The 21,740-nt window shown below is 35.4% G+C and overlaps 3 protein-coding genes across 3 annotated transcripts; all 3 read right to left on the reverse strand.

Moving 5' to 3' along the window:
• Positions 1-13,164: 13,164 nt before the first annotated feature.
• Positions 13,165-13,514, reverse strand: LOC113361671 (monothiol glutaredoxin-S3-like). Its single transcript, XM_026604839.1, has one exon. The coding sequence runs from the start codon at positions 13,500-13,502 to the stop codon at positions 13,188-13,190; it is 315 nt and encodes a 104-aa protein (XP_026460624.1). The 5' UTR covers positions 13,503-13,514; the 3' UTR covers positions 13,165-13,187.
• Positions 13,515-15,399: 1,885 nt separating this feature from the next.
• On the reverse strand, positions 15,400-15,928 carry LOC113361672 (monothiol glutaredoxin-S3-like). Its single transcript, XM_026604840.1, has one exon. It carries the CDS (start codon positions 15,850-15,852, stop codon positions 15,538-15,540), a length of 315 nt encoding a protein of 104 aa, XP_026460625.1. The 5' UTR covers positions 15,853-15,928; the 3' UTR covers positions 15,400-15,537.
• A 3,070-nt stretch (positions 15,929-18,998) lies between these two features.
• On the reverse strand, positions 18,999-19,790 carry LOC113357489 (monothiol glutaredoxin-S9-like). Its single transcript, XM_026600894.1, has one exon. The coding sequence runs from the start codon at positions 19,542-19,544 to the stop codon at positions 19,245-19,247; it is 300 nt and encodes a 99-aa protein (XP_026456679.1). The 5' UTR covers positions 19,545-19,790; the 3' UTR covers positions 18,999-19,244.
• Positions 19,791-21,740: the final 1,950 nt, after the last annotated feature.

Genomic DNA, 21,740 nt, shown 5'->3' on the forward strand with positions numbered 1-21,740 from the left:
AAGAGCTATTTATAGTGTTGGCGAATGAAATGGATGATGGTTATGGATAATGTTTATTTGTAGAAACAAGAAAAAGCTGGATGATATTGAGAGATTCCATTTGATATTTTCTTTTGTTTAATTCCATTTCGAACATGTATTTCTTACGTATTGATAATGCTAGTTTTTATTATTTGTTACTCCTTGTTCATTAAAGTTAGTTTGGATGCAAACATCCTTAATCATATCCTAGATAGGCTTAAATCAAAGGATGTCAGTGATAAGACCGTACAACTGTGTACTTTTCTCCGGGACACTTGTGTAGGAAGAAATCCTTTCTAGGAAGATACCGGAGGCGGACCAACCGTGTGAGTCCAAATTTAGACTTTCAAGTCAAGTGGCACTAAACTAGACCCTGCTCAGTTATTGTATGAAACAAGATTGAAAATGCAGCAAGATTAGTTCAAAATTGATATTGAACCCCCACTCTTGCATGGTAGTTTCTTTGTTATTGAAGTGTTCACAATTATGATTTACCTAAGCAAGCTCATTGATATATGATCAGTATTGTAAACGAACTGAATTTTTCATATCTTTCCACGAGCAAATTTGACAAAGTAGTGTTACTTACTGTTGCTATCAATGGAGAATCTGCTGAGTCATATATATGAGGAAGAATTAGAATTTTATCCATTGGATGGAACTTTTCCTTTTCACTATTGGACAACCTATATTATTCTCAAAATACAATTTTAGAAATAATAAAAATGAAAATGAATGAATGAGAAACTGCTATCAGAAAAAGAAAAAGATATGAGAAACTAAACCTTAAGAAATAAATTAGAAAAACATAGGAGATAAATAAATATATACGGGGAACTTCTTGAAAAATTAATTTTCATATAAATATAACTATTATGGATACCTTTCTATTTATATTGGTTCAGAGCTACGTACTACACAGGGTTACTAAATTACAGGTACCAAATCCATACAATCAAACACAATTACCATTAATTAGTGCATCTCCTCAATTGGTAATTCTTAATGAGTTTGGTAAACCCGGTAGCAGCCACAGTTATTTTGAATCTAGCTAGCAGCAGGTTATGCTCCGAGTGTATCATTATTAATAAGTACACACTAGTAAGGTATATTTCAAAAAACATTACGCACTAAAGATAAAATAGATAATGAAGACCGTGTATACTGAAAAAAAAAAAAAATCGATCTTCAGATAATATTTTTTTAGGTCATCAAGGAAAGTGAAAGGTGAAATTTAGTGACATTTCTGTTTTCATCTATCTAAAATCAGAATCTTTGAGTCATGCATATTGATTTTTCTCGATTTTGCATTGGTTTAGGATAACATAGTCTCCACATCAAGAATATAACGGTAGGGGTCGATGAATATCTAATCCTGAGAACGTGTCCCTTTTACCTTTGTCTTGATAAAACCATAAAAACTTTAGACCGATCAGTCGATGGATATTGTACGACGCAATACAAAATCTTGGCCTGATGGGAAATGGCCCTTTGCTACGTACGGGTTCAACCAACATTATTGACAGGTTGAGATTCCAGTACTTATCATCATATCATATACAAACAGCTGTGAGGAAGAGATAATCAGACTCGTCTACGTTTGTATGTATGTACTGGACTGATATTCTTCTCTGCTTACGTTGGCTCTGGCTGGTTTGGAGATACCATTTCTGCCATAAGGAGATGAGGTTTAGTGGGTTTTGATTCTTTCTGTCGTGAATGCCGCAATCCAACAACGTGAAGATGAGCATCAAACTAACAAAGTGTGAATGTTAAGCCACATATTCCACATGCATGAGCATCTTGTTTTCCAAATAATATTTCATGAGTCATGGAAGTGGAATTTCATTAAGTGATAGCTTGATGCCGTTATTTTACTTTGTGACACTCCATTTTTTCCATGTCATTTCCTAAAGCTGGCTAGGCGTACCTGTTAGAAAATTTCTTATTTTGACAGCAGTGTGTGGTTGATGTCAACGTAATATAATGATAAAGTCAATGGGTGATGATACTATGTCAATGATTTGAATTCGAAACTCACCGATAATAAAAAATAATTATAAAAGACCACTATGGTGCCACTGCCACATAGTCCTGGTTTAAAGGTTTCGAACTCGAACTTTTTTGTTACAGGTTAGGTTTTGGGGGGAAAGCTAGAGTGGTCCCATTGCCACGATCCAGGTTCAGAAGTTCCAAAGTTTTGTTACAATTCAGGCTTTGCTATCCATGTAGAGACGGAACTAGTAAGGGGATAACCTTGACTAGCTTTAGCTCGTCTCTTTAATTTGTAAGAAATTTTTTTTATACACGTACTTCTTAAAATAGGTAATAACGTACACCATAGATATTAAGCCTGTACAGAAATTATGTTATTCATTGATTTAGTCCTGTAACAAGTTAAAAAAAAAAGTTAAAATAATATCCGAGTCCAGATTATCCTGGTATTTTTAGGAGCGACCCCAAAAGAATTAGGGGCGACACAAAAAGACAAAATAGTTTGAAAATACGTATATGTCCCTTCATAATCGGTAGTTTAGAAAAAAAAAAAAATTATTTACGGATTGTGACTATGTTCTTCTCTTCCTAGCTTTGTTTTGAAATAATTAAATTTGGGCCTACTACCATAATCGGGAGGCAATAAACATCATGAAACTACCGATCGCACAATCGGTAGGCAATAAACATCATGAAACTACAGATTGTGAAAACAAAGAAATCCAAAATTCCTATTGGTTTTTGAAAATTTCGAATTTGGGACTACTACCATAATGGGGAGGCAATAAACATCATGAAACTACCGATTCTGATTGTTCTCAATTATGTGAAAATGAAATCTCCTCTATATAACAAATTTCTCCCGATTGTAAACTTAACTACCGATTATGGAGGGCATATTCGCCAATTCGAAATATTTGAGATAAGGGTGGCTTTGTTTTAGGTTTGGGTGACCTTTTTCGTCTTTTTGTGTCTCCCTTAATTCTTTTGGGGTCGCCCCTAAAAATGCCAGGAAGATTATGTTATTGACTGTTTGTAGAGTAATTTGCATTGGATGGAAACCTTACATCTCACCGTCATATCACTTATGTGCATCTCACATAAATCATGGGATATATATCCAAAATCTTGATTTTGATGATAAAAAACCTAACTCATTAATTTTTCCCGGTTTTTTCAAATCACTGAGTACTAACAGCGAACACACTTTTTTATATGAAATCGAGTTGGAAAAAAAATGAAAAACAGATATAAACATTATCAAGATCAATTCAAGGACGATAAGGATGAGCCTAAGATCAACTCAATTATTATGATGAGAGATGAGAATAAAAGAAGAGAGAGGAAATAATTGTTTTATACGGAAAGTTTTGTAAATACCAAAACTGGTTTCCTGGCCAAAAAAATGTCCAATAAAAAGAACAAGATATGCACCCCGATTTTAAAGGGATGCACAAATTTGGAATCCCGAGTCCAAATTTGTACACCTTCTAAGACCGGGTGCGCATTCCGACGTTCGTGATGGACTTTTTCGCTTTCGCTTTCACTTTTATTTTTCCCCTAAAATTTCATTCAAAAAAAGATAAAATAACAAAATCTATTAGAGACAAAAGAAAAACCACCTTAATTACGAGAATCACCACTATCGATTTTACTATTGAAATTTTATTATGTAAGAAACCCCCTTCTGTATGACTTATGAGATGTAAAAGAACACCAATAATTCACACCCCCATAGTCCTGTCTCTCTCAATGTAACTAGGAAATTAAACTCTATTTTCATCTCAGAAAAAAAGTCTTAGATTTTATGCTTTGACAACATGAACTTATATATTTCTTTCAAAATATTAAGTTATATGTAGTGCTACAAAGAATTTTTGTATAAAATCACAAGACAATACGTCTCTCTGCATAATTCGTTGATAGAATAATTTCCATTAACTGAAAATCTATTACAGCCCACCATCACATCACTAATGTGCAACTCCAATAACATACTCACAAAAATCATGACATATATATCCATAATCTTGAATTTGATAATTGAAAAACCTACCTCATCAATCTCACATTTTCTTCAGATCATTGAGTATTAACGACTAACACACTTTTTATACGGATCGGGTTGGGAAAAAATGAAGAACATATGTAACCATTATCAAGAACAATCCAAGGACTATAAAAATGAGCTCAAAATCAACTCAATTATTATGCCGAGAATGGAGAATAAAATAATAGAAAGGAGATAATTGTTTTTATAGGGAAACTTTTGTAAATACCAAAACTGGTTTTCTAGCCGAAAAAATATCCAATAGAAAGCCGGAATGTGCACCCCGATTTTAGAGGTGTGCACAAATTTGGATGTCTGATACGTGTTATGTTAGCATCGTGTTCTTTATTGTCGAAGGATTATTATAACTCAGCCACTTAGACTCACAGTGATGCTGCAAGTTTACTAAAATTTTGATTGTATTTAAATTGTCGATTTAATCTTTAAAAAAATAATAATAGTAATTTCCAACAAGAATACATAGTTATTAATAAATACATATCTTGATTTCATTTTTTTCTTACTATCTAAGAAAATTTGAAGACTTTCGACCACAATACCCCGAACGTATAAAATGGTACTATACATCCTAGGTAGAGTTCTGGATATGTTGTTTCATGTATTCTTTCGGAAATTTTATTAAAGACCACGGAAAAAAAAGTGGACTTTTATCTTGTTTTTTCTTTAACAAATTTCAAACATCAATTTTTATTTATTGTTGATGGTGGTTCTTAGCTTATGGTTAAAATTGTAAAAACCTTGCATCTTATGTGACGCCACTCTGTAAGGAAACAGAGCCATGAGTGTTAACCTCTCCGCTGGCATACTTATTGAACCATTCAATATATTTACATGAAATTTATCCAGACTGGCGCATGTAGCAACCATCCCATGTTCTGTAAATTTCGGAGCCTTGCCTATATTCACTTAATATAAGTTTCTTTGAATGCTTTCTATGCTATATTCCCCGGCTGAACCCTTAATGTTGATGTGGCATGACAATTTGTGTTTACCCGCAACAGAGTAGCACGAATTTCCAAATATCAAGGATAAGGTCTTTGCATTAGGTATTCAATCAGAAAGCATGCCACTCTATGGCCATGAACTTAAAGAAATCCGTGTCAACACATAAAATTCAATCAATTACTTTTGCGCCTTGCGCAGTATACCGGACTTTGCTTGTCGAAAGTAAGCCTAGGAAAACTAGGTAATTAATCCGTCATGGATTAGTAGGTGCAAAACCTTGCCCAGAATCAGAAAACAGGGAGACGCAGCAGCAAAGGGAGGTGTGGCCATGCCTTAGGCAAGCTGGCGCCACTTTTCATTGGCCATGCCCCATCCTAAACCGACCTTATTTCCCTCGACCAATCAGGTCGCTTCAAACTCGTCACGCGCACATAAGTTATGGCTGGGCCCTTACTTGCCGGATCCACTTCCCATCGACCAATCAGGTCACTCTAAAGCCGCCACACTCACACCAGAAGTGTAGCCGCACCCATGCTTGGATGGTCCCTCTCCTTCCTACCGACCAATCAGGTCACTTTAAAACGCGCCACGAGCCCTAGAGGTGTAACTTCGCCTTATGTTTGGTCGGCCCCTTTTCTTGACCAATCAAGTCGCTCTAAACTCGTCAACATACCTTAAAAGCCAAACGCATCCTGCCGCGCCACTATACTAATTGGCAAGCCAAACGCGCCCTGTCACAACAACATGTTAATTGGCTTTCCAAAAATCCGCACCAACATGTCGAACGCGCCATGTTGCACCAATAAGTTGAGCGACACGCCAACATGCCACTCCGCCGCACCAACATGCCATAAATAGCGCCCTACATGCTAACCTACCTCTTGTTCGGGGCCAACGCCGTGATAAGCCCAAATTAGGGTTTTCTAGTCAGAAGCACGACCCTACATTAACCAAACCCCTAATTTCGCAACACATGCCACTTCGGCCCCACAACATGCCACGAGCCATGTGGGGCCCAGGAAGCCCTAGGAATGGCGCCATATCAAGCCCTAGGAATGGAGCCTCTATTTCCTTCTCCTAAAATTACCGACTTTCTCAAAAATAACAACCTCCCCGAATTTTCATCTATCCCCGTTACGCCTTTGGTTTTCGCTCCATAAGTTAGTGAAACCGTTCAAATTCTCAGGTGACATGTAGAACACCTAAATTGATTTAAATTCATTCTTTGATTTTCCATCTCATGTTGACTGAAAATTTTGGAAAGGGTGATTCAACAATTAAATATATCATATTTAAGATGCGTGGTTGATGAGAAAACATGCAAACCCCGTTATGTGATTGTGATTCTTTGCAGATGTTTATTTGTTGAAGGGGTTGATTCATAACAATAAAAATGGTGGTTGTGATTCTTCCGCCAAACATCTTCATATCACCAAGGTAATTTCCAAGCAATCTTATGCTTTGATTTGCTTCTCCTCTAGGCATGCTATGCATGATTTTATTTTCATTATTTATGTTTGTTTTTATGTTGGTTTAATTTGGATCTTCATACATGATTTAAATAAAAAAGACAATTAGTTAATTATCATGGATTTTCTCTATAATTTGTGTTTTTATTCATAGTGCCTTTGATGGCTAGAGAATAAGTTAGCCAAAATATGCTTCAAATTTAGCCAAAATGTAATGTCATTCACCTCCATCGTGTATTGGAATGATTCCAATACTTGAATTTCAGATAACATATCCTCCCTATGTATATGTATCATTAGCATTTCCACAAATTGAAGTTGGGGAGCACTCTGCCACCCATCAAGTCAGCGCCAATTCTTGTAAATGGCCTTGTAATCGCGCCATCATGGCGCATCATTGTACTCGACCAATATGACACTTGCAATAATGACGCATCATTTAATTTTGTGGATTTAATTGAAATTTTTTGATTCTTCATTTTGAGAATTTTTTGGATGTTTTACTCATTTGTTTGTAAATGGAAAATATAATGGAAAAGGGGAATCAAATAACGAGAAAACTAAAGCTAAAGATCTTAATCTTTTCGTATTTAGTTTTTATTTATGATCCTAGTTACGAGGGAGCCAATCAGTGTATATTCACAATGAAATGAGGTTATCATTCTGATATCCATTGGTTGTTTTTGGCTGGGACAGGACTAGAATGATCGGATGTAACATTTTGTCTCTCAACATGTTATCCATCCGTCCAAAGCTCAAAACTTCATTCTGTTTCGCGATAGGTCTTCTGTAAATTCATGTCATTTTTATTAGTTTTGTGTTATAACGCGCGCGTTATAGCCCCATAGGGGTCACTTTCCATCTAAAATCTAAAATAGACCCACCAAAACAAAATCAACACATAAACTCAATTTTACCTAAACTGTCTAAAACACCCTTCAGTCTGTTTTCCTATACCGTCATTTCTCTTCGGTATTATCCCTCTCTAAACCGACATTCCTCTTACCTCAGAAACTTCTCTTCTCTTCCCACGGAAACCAGAAACAGTAACCCTAGATCTTGATTCCTTCCTCTTCTTACTCCACAAAATACTTCTTTGAACTCAATAACAAGAAATCTAACCTTCGAAAGGAACTTAGGTTTAGGTTTCATTTTGATCTTGACCTAAATGGCGAAGAAGCAAGATGAAAAGATGAAGAAAAATCTGAAGAAATTGGTCAAACAATCTCCGAAAGGTAAATCGTAACCAAATTTTGATTTTATTTAGTGGTTTCACCTAATTTACTGTTCTTCAGATGTTCGTTAGTGATTTCATTTTGATGTTGTTTATGAATCTTAGGTTTCTGTAATTTATGAATCTTACTTTCTGTAGAAAATCGATTATGAATCTTAGGTTTATGTTGTTTCATCAATGATTTTGCATAAATTAGGTTTCATGATTGATTTCATACTTAGGTTTCTGTAGTTTCATAATCGATTTTCTTAATCTTAGGTTTCATAATCGAGTTTCTTTGATTAAACCAAAATTGGTTTCCATCATCTTCATTTTTGATGGTTTGGTGCTACTGGTATTGCATATGAAGGCATTAAAACAGAATATAATCTGCTGTTTTTGATGAAACCATTTTCGGTTTCATCATTTTCCAATTGTTAATGTTTGCTAAGGTATATTTTGGTCTTGTTTGATGTAACTAGTTAATGTTTGCTAAGGTATATTCTGGTCTTGGTTTCATCATTTTCCAATTAGTAATATTTGATAAGGTATATTTATACTTTGGTTTCACCATTATCATGATACAGTTGCCTTCATATGTGTGTTTATTTCTAGTTTTTCTGATGAAACCAAATCTGGTTACATCATTTTTATTTATTGGTGAAGCCAGATTTCAATTATTGTTTGTGTTGTGCTCATAGTTATTGGTTCCACTTTGTTTGTTCTCATAGTTTATATGTGGTTTACATATGGTTTTATCATTTTGATGGTTTGGTGCTACTGATATAATCTGCTATTTTTGATGAAACCATTTTTGGTATCTAATGAAGCTCCTTTATTAGACCACTGTTGGTTTATCTATCATCTATTGATTTTTAAACAAAAATATATAGCACTTCAGTATGAAACTACAACGTATTTTGTCTGAAATAGTATAGTTACGAATGAGCATTGTTTTTTTACGTTTTTTTGTGATGAAAGTTCTTGGCTTGGACTAGGGTAGACGGAGAGGTTGATTCTATACAAGAAATTAACAATTTTGATAGAACTAGTTTTATAGTTTGCTTACTGTGTAGCACTTCTATTTGTCCACAAAAGCTCTCTTGTCAAGCATAACTTTCAGATCCGGTTTTGGTTTTGAATAAAGGATAAAATTATGATGATTTAGAGAGGAGATTCATATATGTGTTTGCTTAAAAATCTATTGTTCCTGTTAGATCTACATGATGGGACTGTTTTCTTGTTGTTGTCACTGGTGTGATAGTTTAATGTTTTTTGTCGTCCTCATTAATGCGTCAAAGTTCCGGTGACATGTTGAACATAATTGTATCCCTGTCTAAATGCGACCAACTCTATAATCTGCTCTTTTTGATGAAATCATTTTTGGTTTTATCATTTTACAATTGTTAATTTGGTTCCACCATAACTGATAATGTTTGCCAAGGTATATTCTGGTCTTTATTGATGAAACCTTTTTTGGTTTCACCACTTTTCATTATCTCAAATTGGTTCCACTGGAATCGTATTTGGTGATGCTTGTTGTATTCTGACATAACCATGAGTTTGTTTGATGTAACTATATTTGGTTACACCATTTCTACTTTGGTTTCATCAGAACCATGTGTTTGTTTGATGTATTCTTTACATAACTTGGGTCTGTTTATTTCTTGTGTTCTCTGTTGGGCATGTTTATTTCTAGTTTTTCTGATGAAACCAAATCCGGTTACATCTTCAGTTAATGGTGACGCCATATTTCTATTGTTATTTGTTTGATGGTTTACATATGAAAAACAATCTGCCAAAGTTGTTTTGTACTTCCTGGTTCATATTGTTCTTGGTTTCATTATTTTTCTATGATTCACCTAACTTTTGGTTTCACTTTTAGGTAAAAAAAGAGAAGCAGAGCCGTTCAGGTGCTCGTTGCATCATTTGTGCGTGGTGGCAGCTGAAATAAAGGCATTGATAAAGAACAAAGAACTGCATATGAAGGCTCTTGTATCATGTCAATTATGGCGTTTCTTCGATCCCTTCTATTATGGTGTATTGGGAGAAGACGAGCTCATCCATTATGATGGTTTAAAGTTCACTTGAACAAATAAAAGATGGTATGCTCCCACGTTGTTTCAGAGTAGCAAGATCAAAGGAAATGACCAAAGTTTGCATGTATGATACTCTTTAACAACAGAAAATAATACTCACATGTGGTGCCCCATTTAGTGTACTGTCAACTAGCCTGCAATATTGTTGTAAACTTGTAATATCCTGCTGTAAAATTATGTTTTCTTTCAAAAGATTTCAAAAGATTCCAATGCTTATAATAGTTTAAAAAGGTTTAATGGTTTATGAATGGTTTCAATTATGATTGTCAACAATACTATGTTGTGAAACATGAAGAAGAACAGTGACAGTAAAACAATGGTGAAACCATAAAGGGTTCCATCAAAAAATATGATGAAACCTATTTTGGATGCACCAAATTATAAAGGCCTGCAAAAAATCTGACAAACTTAATCAAACCTATTTATTCTCAGACGTATTATAAAATGAAAACACCAAATCAATTAATATATTGTAGTCTAAAACTAAAACTGAAAGTTGATGAACTGTAGAAAGTGAGAAGTCTGAAAAGACTAAAAATGTAGAACTTTCTACATCAACTCAACTAATATTTGTCTCTTCCTACATCATCTACTGTGTTGTCAAAGATGCAGAAGAAAAGTGACAGTAAAACAATGGTGAAACCAAAAAGGGTTCCATCAAAAATATGATGAAACCTATTTTGGTTCCACCAAATTATAAAACTAAAACTGAAAGTTACAAGAGGCAACCCTGCATAAGATAATGCTTCCAATAGCTCCTCTGCTTTGGAGAAAGAAAAATCACGAAAAATTGCTTGCTTTGTGGAGATCCACTGGCCACCTCTAGCTTCAGTGTGTAAAATACGTAGAGCAAGACCACACAAGGACATGTAGAGTTTCAGAACCATGGATTCCCATGGCTCTACCATGCTCCCTACTGGCCAAAGTGAAGAGAAAAAATCACATAAACCTATCTCCGACCCTACCTTTTTGAGAAACCGACCATAAGCAGGAGCAACAACATCTTCAAGGAGGTATTCAATCCAGTATGAATGCACTTTTCCACCCCCATGCCATGTCAATTCCGAACCAAATATCCCTCATATTCATTAACATGTATTGGAAGACCGATATTAATTAGCAGAGGCAAAAAAGCAAAAGGCTCGACCGTCGCAATTTCTTTCATACTGCGATAAGTCTTGTGAAACTTCAAGTGAACCATCCTGAATTTCAAGTGAACCATCCTGAATAGTGCTATCTTGTGTCCCAGCATTAGAGCTATCATTCAGCTCCTTTATGCCACTCAAATTCACAGTATGCAAGTAAGCTACTACACAAGCCCATTGGATAAAATTGTGAGACTTGTTTCCTAGAGGAGTAACTTTTTCGCATTTCCACCTCCTAAACATTCACGCATTACCCAGAAATGTAATTTATCACCAGAAGTATCTCATTCAGTCACCACAATTTGGTATCAACATCTTCAACATACACGCACCAAATCAGTCACAATTAACCACCATCACAACGATCAACACCACTACCCAAAATGGATTTTGGTTATACAGCAAAATATTCAATAATTCCCTACAAAGTTCTAAGAATTGAGTGAAATTTCAACACGGAATTTGAAAAATAGGCCATTTTGACCATAAAAATTGTAGCTTTGTCACATTAAGCTATCCAATTTAAAATAAGTAAAGGTAATTCACCAATTAAAGAATGAAATAAGAACCCTAGATAAGAAATATACATATTAGTAAGAAAGAAAACCCCATAATTGAATCTGAGATAGGGTAGATACAGGAAAACCCCATAATTGAATTTGAGATACGGTGGATACCGGAGAAGGAGAAGATTGTTGCATGAGTTATATGAGATTAGAAGTAGATCGAACAACTACTTCCAATGATTATCATATTATCATCTGATATCCTTTTTTTCTTTTTCCATTTCAACAAATTTGAAACCCTAAGTTCTACACAACAACAAAAATGAAGGGAATGGGAAGGAGGTACTGCTGGTGGTGGTGGCGGGGGAAGAAGCACATGAGACGGTTGGTGAATAACCAGAGAAATGGTCATGGTTTTGATTTTGGTGGTGACGGTGATGGTGCACGAGGAGGAGGAGAAGTTTCTGGTGTTGGTGGTGCGAGAGAAAGAGACAATAAGTCTCTTACACGGAGAAGGAATAAAGAAGAATAGGGTAGGCTGGGTATTCTTGAAAAATGAAATGGATGTAATTTGCACATTTGAAAATATTTGGGATTTTTGTTTCATTTTTCTTGGATATGATTTTCATTTAGTCCAAATAATATGGTTGGTGTATGTGTAACTCAAAGAGTATCACCTTGGTTTTTAGAGCCTAATATGTTCTTAATCAAGGTGATGTAGAAGAAGTAGGGAATAAAAAGTAGACCAAAAATTCTAATCAAATAAATTTTTGGTCTACTTCTTATCAAGGTGATGTATCCGTAACCGACTGATAAACTACCATGAACCATTTTTTGTCTAATTCCTTCAAGTATTGCAGGAAAAACAGATCTAGATATTTACTTCTTATTTCCTATGTCTTCATGTGAATCCATTCATTAAAAAAGATGAAATAGGCATTATTCTCATCACTGATTTTTTTTCCATGGAGTTCTAATCACCTGGTGCTAGAGTTTAGACAGATTAAACGATGTAAGTTTTGAAGTAACAATGGTGTTCCACTGTTGGGATGGACTACGTAAATAAAACAGTAAATGGTTTCAGAATAATAAAGAATATGTGTGAATCCCTAGTCGGTATCTTATTTCGTGTATCTGTAGGGATAAAAATTCCAACGGTGCCAACGTGCGACCGTATTTATTCGGTTATAGCACGACTCATGTATTGAAATGGACGAGGAGGAGGTTAAAATCACCCCAATCTTGTTCGTTTAAAATATTATAGGCCAGGTTTACAACTAAGTTCACAACTGATAACAGAATCTCAACCCAGCTTGATGACGGATTTGTGTATGTAAGAATATACTTTTTAGGCCAAATTAAAAAAGTGAAAGTATCTCATTTCTAGAAACGGAGGGAATATTATCTATCACAATCGTCATGCATACGCACATTTCGGCAAGCGGGCAAATATCAAAGCCAAAGTATAAGAGTGAAATTCATGATGACGTGCGGAAGAGTGTGTCACCAAATCAGAGGTTGTTGGAAGAACACAAAATGTACTGAGAGTGAGAGCATCATAAAGTCTCTAAGTAATTTCCATTTTAAATTTAGAGGTACATGAAATATAATGTACTCGTACAATGCAATAACATCAGCAAGCTTCTTCTCGAAATTTAGCTATATTGTTCTTTCTTGCTTAGCTGATCAAATGTGGAGAGTGAGGTCGTTGCAACTTACATGTTTACAGCCAAATGGCTCCAGCTCTTTTAAGCATGGGAATAAGGGAACCACTAAGGTGAAGAGACATGACGGTGCTGGTTGAATTATGAATCAATTGGCCACCAATGAATACAGCAGGAACCGAAGGGTTACACCCTAATTTTTGAAGTGCCCTTTCGAGTTCTCTTCCATTGGAGATCTCATCAAGTTCATAAATTGCTGGACTTACTCCAAGATCATAAAACAAAGACTTGATAGTGTGAGACATACAACAAGATGACTTGCTAAATATCACTACCGCCTTTTGTGACGCTAGTTTCATCACTTGCTTCTCCATAGGTATATATCTAGCAACGTGGAACAAATGATCAGATGATTAAACACACTGAGTGTGGAGGAATGAAGGAAAAGAAATGGGATTGAAATGAAGTAGTTGGATTTTCTTAGAAGTTCGTTGTTTATGTGTTTGTTGATGAATTTGACTTTGAGAAGATTGAGAATTTATAGGTTCAGTACAGTGGGAAGTGGTGGGAAGGCTGGTCGATTTGTTTAAGAAAAAATCCTAAATAAAGGAGAATGTTCTGACTGTATTTACGGTTGATTCTAAATCAATCGGACAGAGAGAATAACTAAATATCTATCATTCATTCTATCTAATCTTCTTTATAGGTTTCTTCTAATCTGATATGGCCAAGTATCCGTGTCTACTTTTGCACAGTAGATAATATCATGAACACATGCATGCATTTGTCAAACCATTCCACCCCCAAAAGTGCCTTTCGGTTTGTTATACAGCTAACTTATAAGTTTCTGAAAGGGTACTCATATAAGTAGGTCATCTGCCTCTGCGCCTCTATCTCTCTTTATCGCTCTTTACGTCCATTACGTGCCCCAGAAAAGGAACTGCGATCCGGTTATGTAATGCAAAACTATAGGCGACGAGTTTCAGAGCTAACTGTGACTTATTTTCCTACAAAGTACTTAGTATTTGCTTTTGAAGTAAGAGAAGATTTTCGAAGAAAATATGCATGACTAATACTTGTTTCTCTCCACCTATTTAACGATGCTTTGATGATAATCCATCTAGACCATATAAATAGTTGTCATATACACTAATTTCTAGCACTAGATACTAGCTATACACATCAAATGAATCTGGTTATTCATTATTAGGTCTTTCTCCTGCTCTTTAATCAAACAGGAAAATCATAGTCGGAGGCAACCACTCGAGGGGGAGCCATTTCCTTTTTCTCTTAATATATTTGGGAAGGAAGATATATACACTATTTCTAAAAATTTCTATCATGTTCACCTATATTTTGTTTACTGTTAGAAACATTTTATTAGGCAAATGGAATTCTATATAGCCTTGGAAAGAAAAAAAAAAACGAAATAGAGTCGAACATGCTAATTAGCTGATGGAACATTGAAAAAATACCAAAAATAATTGTATATTAGAGGACATTTGATGTAACAACACTGATAAGAATAACCAAGGTGTGATACCCTCTAAGTAAATACTTCATTTCAATGCGTTTAATAACCTCCCTCTGAAAGTTTTAGAGTATATAGAAACTGCATGGGAAAGACGAACTTGATCTTTATCCATGAAGAGTGCTTCTTATTTATTTTAGTCGCATCTATATAAAGGTCGGTTCGAAAGACAGTCGGCATAAATTAAAGGACTAATCTTTAAGGATTAATAAAATAAACAAATCAGAGGACTGACTTAATCAACACAAAAAGTATATACTACGAATACGATATATAGTTGGTCACACAAAAGCCAATTTTGCTACTTTAGTTTTTGTTAATTTATTACTTAAAGAGAGGTTCTCTAATCAAGATCAGATGCTAAACTCACAAATGATAGAATCACAACTTTTACTGCAAAATAGTCTAGAATCTGATTAATTATTATAAATTATTCTTGTATTCGAAAGTTACATGAAGGCCAACAAGTATATGTGAAGTGAACCCATGGTTAATGTGAAGTTACGATTGCAAACAACCAAATATATTTTTCGTTATATTTTTTTAGTACGTACTACTTAATTTGTTTGTTCGGACAAATTAATATACTGCATTAAGGTATTCCAAGTTATTTTGACAGTAGTATATGGATTTAAACTAAAGTGTCTTGTATACGGAACCAGATGTACTAGGAAAGAGTGGTACTGGAAAATAAAATACTGTATTAATTTGTACAAAAACTTCATATATTTAGTATCCCTACGGGTTTAAGTGTTACAATCAGGGTAACTATGTATTATAATGCAATCGGCAAGCTTCTTCTGGTATTGTTATTGCTAGCTAGCTAGCCAGCCAGTTGATTATGGTGTCAGAGTTGGCTCGTTATAACTTGATTATTCTTAAAGCCAAATGGCTCCGGCTCTTTTAAGCATAGGAATAAGAGAACCACTAAGGTGAAGAGACATGACGGTGCTGGTTGGATTATGAATCAATTGGCCACCAATGAACACAGCAGGAACCGAAGGGTTACATCCTAATTTTTGAAGTGCTCTTTCGATCTCTCTTCCATTAGAAATCTCATCAAGTTCATAGACTGCCGGACTTACTCCAAGATCATAAAACAAAGACTTAATAGTGTGAGACATACAACAAGATGACTTGCTGAATATTACTACCGCCTTCTGTGACGCTAATTTCATTACCTGCTTCTCCATAATGTGGAACAAATAGTTTTTCAGAGATAAACAAGTCGAGTGTGACAGAGAGGGAAAATGAAGTTGTTTTGGTAACTTAATTTGAAGTTATTGTGTGATGGTGATTTTTGAGTTTGAGAAGGTTGTGAATTTATAGGTTTAGTACTGGGGAAATAGTGGGAAGGTGGATCAGATTGTTTTGAGAAAAAAATTAGAAAAGGAGAATGTCCTGACTGTACCATATGTATTTCGGTGGATGCCTAATTAGACAGAGAGAATAACAAAATATCTATCAATTCTATCCAATCTTTATATGTTTCTTCTAATCGGAAATATCCATTGCAAAAGTACACACCGTCCACTACACTGTACAGTGAACAATCTCTACTTTCTACAGCTCATCTTGAGAACATATTTTGTTATGCACCACAAAATTGCCTCTTAATTTTTTTGCAACTAACTTGTGAGTTTCTGAAAGGGTACTCCTCTATAGGCCACCTGCCTCTCCCCTTCACTTTCATGCTCGATACATCCCATATATATACATATGATTTTATAGAAGTCACGATTGCCGAACTTAAATTGCAGTCAGTACTAATGCAATTAACACCAGAAGTATATAAAAGAGGCAATGTGGCTATTGCTTAATTATAGAAGTACGTACTACTGTCAAGGTAATGTAGCTAGCTAGCCAACAACCATTTGTTGTTCATTCTCAAGTTTTATTGTACTGTTTTTTACCAAATGCAAGAGAAAATATCTAAATATACTGTGAACGCAGTGCCCGTTATATAGGATGCAAGACAAGTTGTGTCGATTTACCTATATAGCTAGCTCCCTAAACTCATTTAATATAGTTACGGCAACAGTTCAACCATGCATTCCCCTGTTCTGAATATTTACTTTAAATGATATTTGTAAAGAGCAAGTTTGAGATTTTCGCACTGGTAAGTAGTTTTTTCATGGAGAGAGCACTCAGCAACTCTGGTGGTATGTATTGTAATGAACAAATAGGTGCATTCAAATTATGGCGACACTTACATCTTGTTTGTTTGCAGCTGACTCGGCGTCTGGATCTGAGTCAACTTCTGACTCGGGCCGAGTCAGCAGTCAGACCGTTTGTTTTGCATTTTGAGTCAGATCTGACTCGACCTATGACTCAGACATAACCCTTGACTCGGACCCATTTGAGTCAGGTAACAAAATACCCCTGATTCACGGGACCAAACCACTGACTCACATTTTTTTGAGTCAGATGAGTCAGATCTGACTCAAACCAAACATATCGAGTCAGATCCAGATGAGTCAGGTGATTTCACTCAGATCCAGATGATCCAGACGATTCAGATGAGTCAGGAGTAAACAAACATAGTGTTAGTATCACTAGACTTTGTTATGTGACACTTTCTTGAGTTATTGTGGCCGAAGCGAATTAGTGGAGAGTGTAGACCTGTTTCGATGCAGGGGCCAAATGTAAAATGATGTAGTCTTTTTATCAGCTTTATCATGGCCAAATCTTCCAAAATTTTCATCTATATACTTTTCATTAGGGCTGAACATGGTGTCGGTTAACCGTTGGAAACCGACCGAACCAGACCAATAAGCAAGAAACCGAACCAAACCATTTAGATTTGGATTGGTTTGGTAAAAAAAGTTGAAAAACCGACATTACTGGTTTGGTTTTGGTTTGACCTGAAAACCGAACCAAAAACCATTGGGGAACCGATTAATTTTTAAACTTAGTTTCTACCGTCGATTTAAAAGTATTAGATTCTACCCATTGATTTAGAGGATAAATAGAAACCCTAAATTTAATATTTCATTATGATACTCTCCCTCTTTCTCTTTCTCCTTCTCTCAGCCGTCTCCCTTCTCCACCCCCAACTACAGCTGCTGCTACTCGACTTTTTTCTTCCCGTCTTCCTTTCGTTTTTATTTGTCAATACCTAAATTAAGATATATTATATATCTTCTTTTGATCTCTAGAATTAGAGTAAGCTTTAACTATTCTTGATTTTTTTTTTGTCTGTATATTTGTGTAAACCAATACTATCGGCAAGTACGATTTTTTTATCTGTAAATTTGTCTATTTTTTTTTGGTTTGACATAATTATTGGTTAACCAAAAACCACTGGGACAAACCGAAACCAACTGGAACCTTTTGGAAACCGAACTAATAATTAATGGATTGGTTTGGTTTAGATTTTTAGAAACCAATAATATTGATTTCGGTTTTGGTTTGGCTAGAAACCGAACCAAAACCGAGTATGAACAGCCCTACTTTTCATTGAAGTTACTAATAGAAATGTTATGCTCTTTCTTTAGAATGGAACTTCAGATTGTGCAAGTTTCAAGTGAATTTCTATTAAAAGAAGCAGAGAATTTGTTTTTAGTTTTTGTGATGGAAGCAAAGATAGACCAACATGTCTTGGTTTCCATGCATGTCAGTCCTACAATCAAGAGAGGCAGAAGAATCTAATATTGGAAAGTGAATTTGAAAAAAAAGGGTTCTTAGATAGATAGTAGTCTCAGTGGGAAAGGGAATATGTACAAAAGAAGAAAGAACTTTATTACTTATTAAGTGGACGATTAAGATCGATCTCAATGTTGGGAATCAAATGAAGAGATAAAATCCAATGGTTTTGATCAATTTTGCAACACCGGCCATGAGTGATAGCTGATCAGTAATAGATATTATACGACTTCGAGACAGAAAGTTTTAGCACACTTTTATGATAAAATCGAATTTGCCTTATTGTTTTATGTATGAGAATCACAAAGTTGACAATAGAAGAACATACAGATAGGCGATACTATCTTTTTCAGCTTCCCCCCAATGTTACCTGAAGGAAAGAATAACAACATCACTGCTGAGCAGTCACCAGAATTTTATCAAAGTATGCTCATGAATTATTTTCTGTGGAATCCTCTCATCTATACAACTTGGAACCAAACCTTAGGTAGGCTGGCTGGCTACGTATCAAAGTTGTGACTTTTGCTTTTGTGATTGATAGCAGGCTATCAACTTGATTATTTAAGGGAATGAGCTTGCTGACATGCATTTGAACGAGGCACCCGCATAGCCGGCTAACCCAACTATATGATACAGTCGTGATTGATGCAACTATCCGCTGCCTTTAACTAGTAGACAAAGTAAAAACTAGCACTAAGCCATTAACTAGTTGCGAATTCATTAACGAAAGACGAAAAGATACATTACATTTGATAATCATACATTCAATTAATAAGAAGCCACTTAGGCACTTACAACCATAGATATTAGATAGTAAACTCGTACTCAAAACTGCTTGGGTTTTGAGTACATACTAGATTTACCAAGTTAACTCGAATATATAGTACACATTATAGAAAGAAATCTGCTGGGTCTCTGTCTCAATCTTAGGTTTGTTTACTTAGTGTAAAGCTCTAAGCAACGGAACCAAAGAGCCACCAAGATGAAGTGACATGACTTCGTTGGTCGATCCAATTAAGCTACCACCGATAAAGACGGCAGGTACCGAAGTAGTGTTACACCCTAGACGGATCAAAGCCTTCTCGATCTCTCTTCCTTGTGGGTCAAGATCAATTTCATGAATCTTAGGATTAACACCAAGATCATGAAACAGAATCTTAACTGCATAACACATACAACATGAACTCTTGCTAAATATCACAACACCTTTGTCTGATACAATTCTTGTTATAGCTTCCATTTCCAAAAACACCCGAAAAAGATTTACACGTGAAATATATTAGTTTTTGGATAAGGAAAATATGCAAGTTCTTTTTGTTTTTTGTTTTTTTAAAATACGATAGAATGCAAGCTCTGGATACTTAAATTTACGTAATCACTGCTACTAAACGGACCAGATCAAACTTCGGACTCGCAGTATGACCGGCCGTGAAGTAGAGCTTACAGGTGAAAGGTTTACAAAGAAGGAAATGATAGTGTTTTGAAATGTTGTGATGAGTTTGTGAGCAGAAGTTGATATTTATAGAATCAAAATTGAGTATGGGAACGAGGAGTGCACGAGCCCTTGGAAGTAAAAATGCTTTGCATGGATTCGTATTTTGCTTCACACTCCATAGCCATGGGATTTACAACTTGCAAAAGTTATATCCTTTTGACTAAGTATACGTGGACTTTGACTCCATTATTTTGGACCCGTAAGCTTCGCTTTTATATTATCCAGCGGTGTTGATTAGCTTATCATCTACATTATTTTTCACTTTTGAAGTGGATGAATTGATGTTTACGGTCGGAAAATCTTGTGGTGGGTCAAGTAGAACTTACTTAGCTGTTTTGTACTGCAAACTCGAGAAAATCCAACAGTTAATATTTGTTCAAAGAACATCTTACGGTCGTGATGGAAATAATACTAAAAGTGGGAATAATAAAGAAAGGAGAAAACTTTGTGCTTTTGATCCTTTATTTATAGACCTCACGTGAGTTTGACAATTCCATGGGCCCCACAAAATTAACTATTTACAGCTTGACCTGAAAAGTCGAAATATTATGAACAGACCAACCGGTTCCCGTCATTCCTGTCCGAGATCTCCCACTGTTTAACCCACACCCGCAACCCACATTCCGGCTGTCGAATGGATAGGTCAGGTAACTCGGTGTAGTAGTTTGTATTATTTTTTTATGTGTTTTTTGGTTTTGTTAATGCACAAAATAAGAGCTCATAAGTCCTATGGAAAGTATTAAAAAGTTAAAATCATTGGATTATCGAAGGAAGTTGGTCTATGTGATCATAATGGAGATTAAAAATGTAATTGTGATCATTGGATGCAACATTATTATTTTTTTTGGATTGATTCAATTAAACGTTTTTTTTTTAAAATTGATTTGATAGTTGGGCCGATCGAGCGAAGCGATATGGCCATTTTTTTATAAATTGTAAGTCATCAATTGGCACAAAAAGATTGGATTTGGTGTCCCAAACCTTTTTCAATCAACAATGAAAAGACTAAAGAACCCCTCCATGTTTCCATTTCTCACTAAAACTGCGTAAATACAACATAAAATGAAGGGTAATCACGTAAATTTAGAGGATAGAAAAAAGGACACGAAGGTTGGAAATATTTTAATTATTGAGGGGCAGTTTAGTAAAACCCGAGGTAAAGTGAACTAAAGGTTGCAGGAACGAGTCCCGGCCACCTCCTTTTTTTTTGTTTTCCTTCTTCGTTCTTCTTTCTTCTTCAGCCATGAAACCGAGAAAGGAGATCGAGACAGAGAAGTTTAGTGGAAGATGATTGAAGATAAAAATGATTGAGGATAGAAATTGACAAGGATTCAAAGTAGAAGATGTGAATGTTGTCATCGATTAAAAACATGAAGAATGGAAATGGTCGCTGCTGTTTGAAGTGAAGAGTTAGGGTTTTGCAGCGGAATTCGAAATTATTGAAGAATTGAATTCAGGGTCTGAGAATTTGAGGGTTTTTCTGAGTCTTGATGTTACAGAGAAGAAGATGTGGTTCTCTGTTAACAAAGAGAAGGGTTGAGGAACTCAAATCGGTGATGTGGAAATCAGAGAGATGGGTTCGATGTTATTACCATGGTGATTATCAGAGAAGAACGAAGATCCTGGGTTGTGTAATTTATGGATTTTGTTCAACGAAGATGATGGAGATGTTGTTGTGTAACGACGGGGTTGAAATTGAAGAACCGAAAATGAAATTAATCTTAGCTATATTGGGATTTCACTTTATTCTGCTAGATCAGTGCTTGATCATATACATGTAGTAAGTAACTCATATTTGTTTAATGTTGGTTTAAATTTTTGTTGAATAATTTTGTTAAACATGATTGAATTGCGTAATGATGATAGGGAGATGATTTGCATATCAGTTCTTATTATATCGACACAAATCTTAATGCGTATGCGATACCGACTGGTATGCAT

Source organism: Papaver somniferum, chromosome 3 (assembly GCF_003573695.1).
Source record: "Papaver somniferum cultivar HN1 chromosome 3, ASM357369v1, whole genome shotgun sequence".
In the NCBI taxonomy this organism is placed as follows: Eukaryota; Viridiplantae; Streptophyta; class Magnoliopsida; order Ranunculales; family Papaveraceae; genus Papaver; species Papaver somniferum.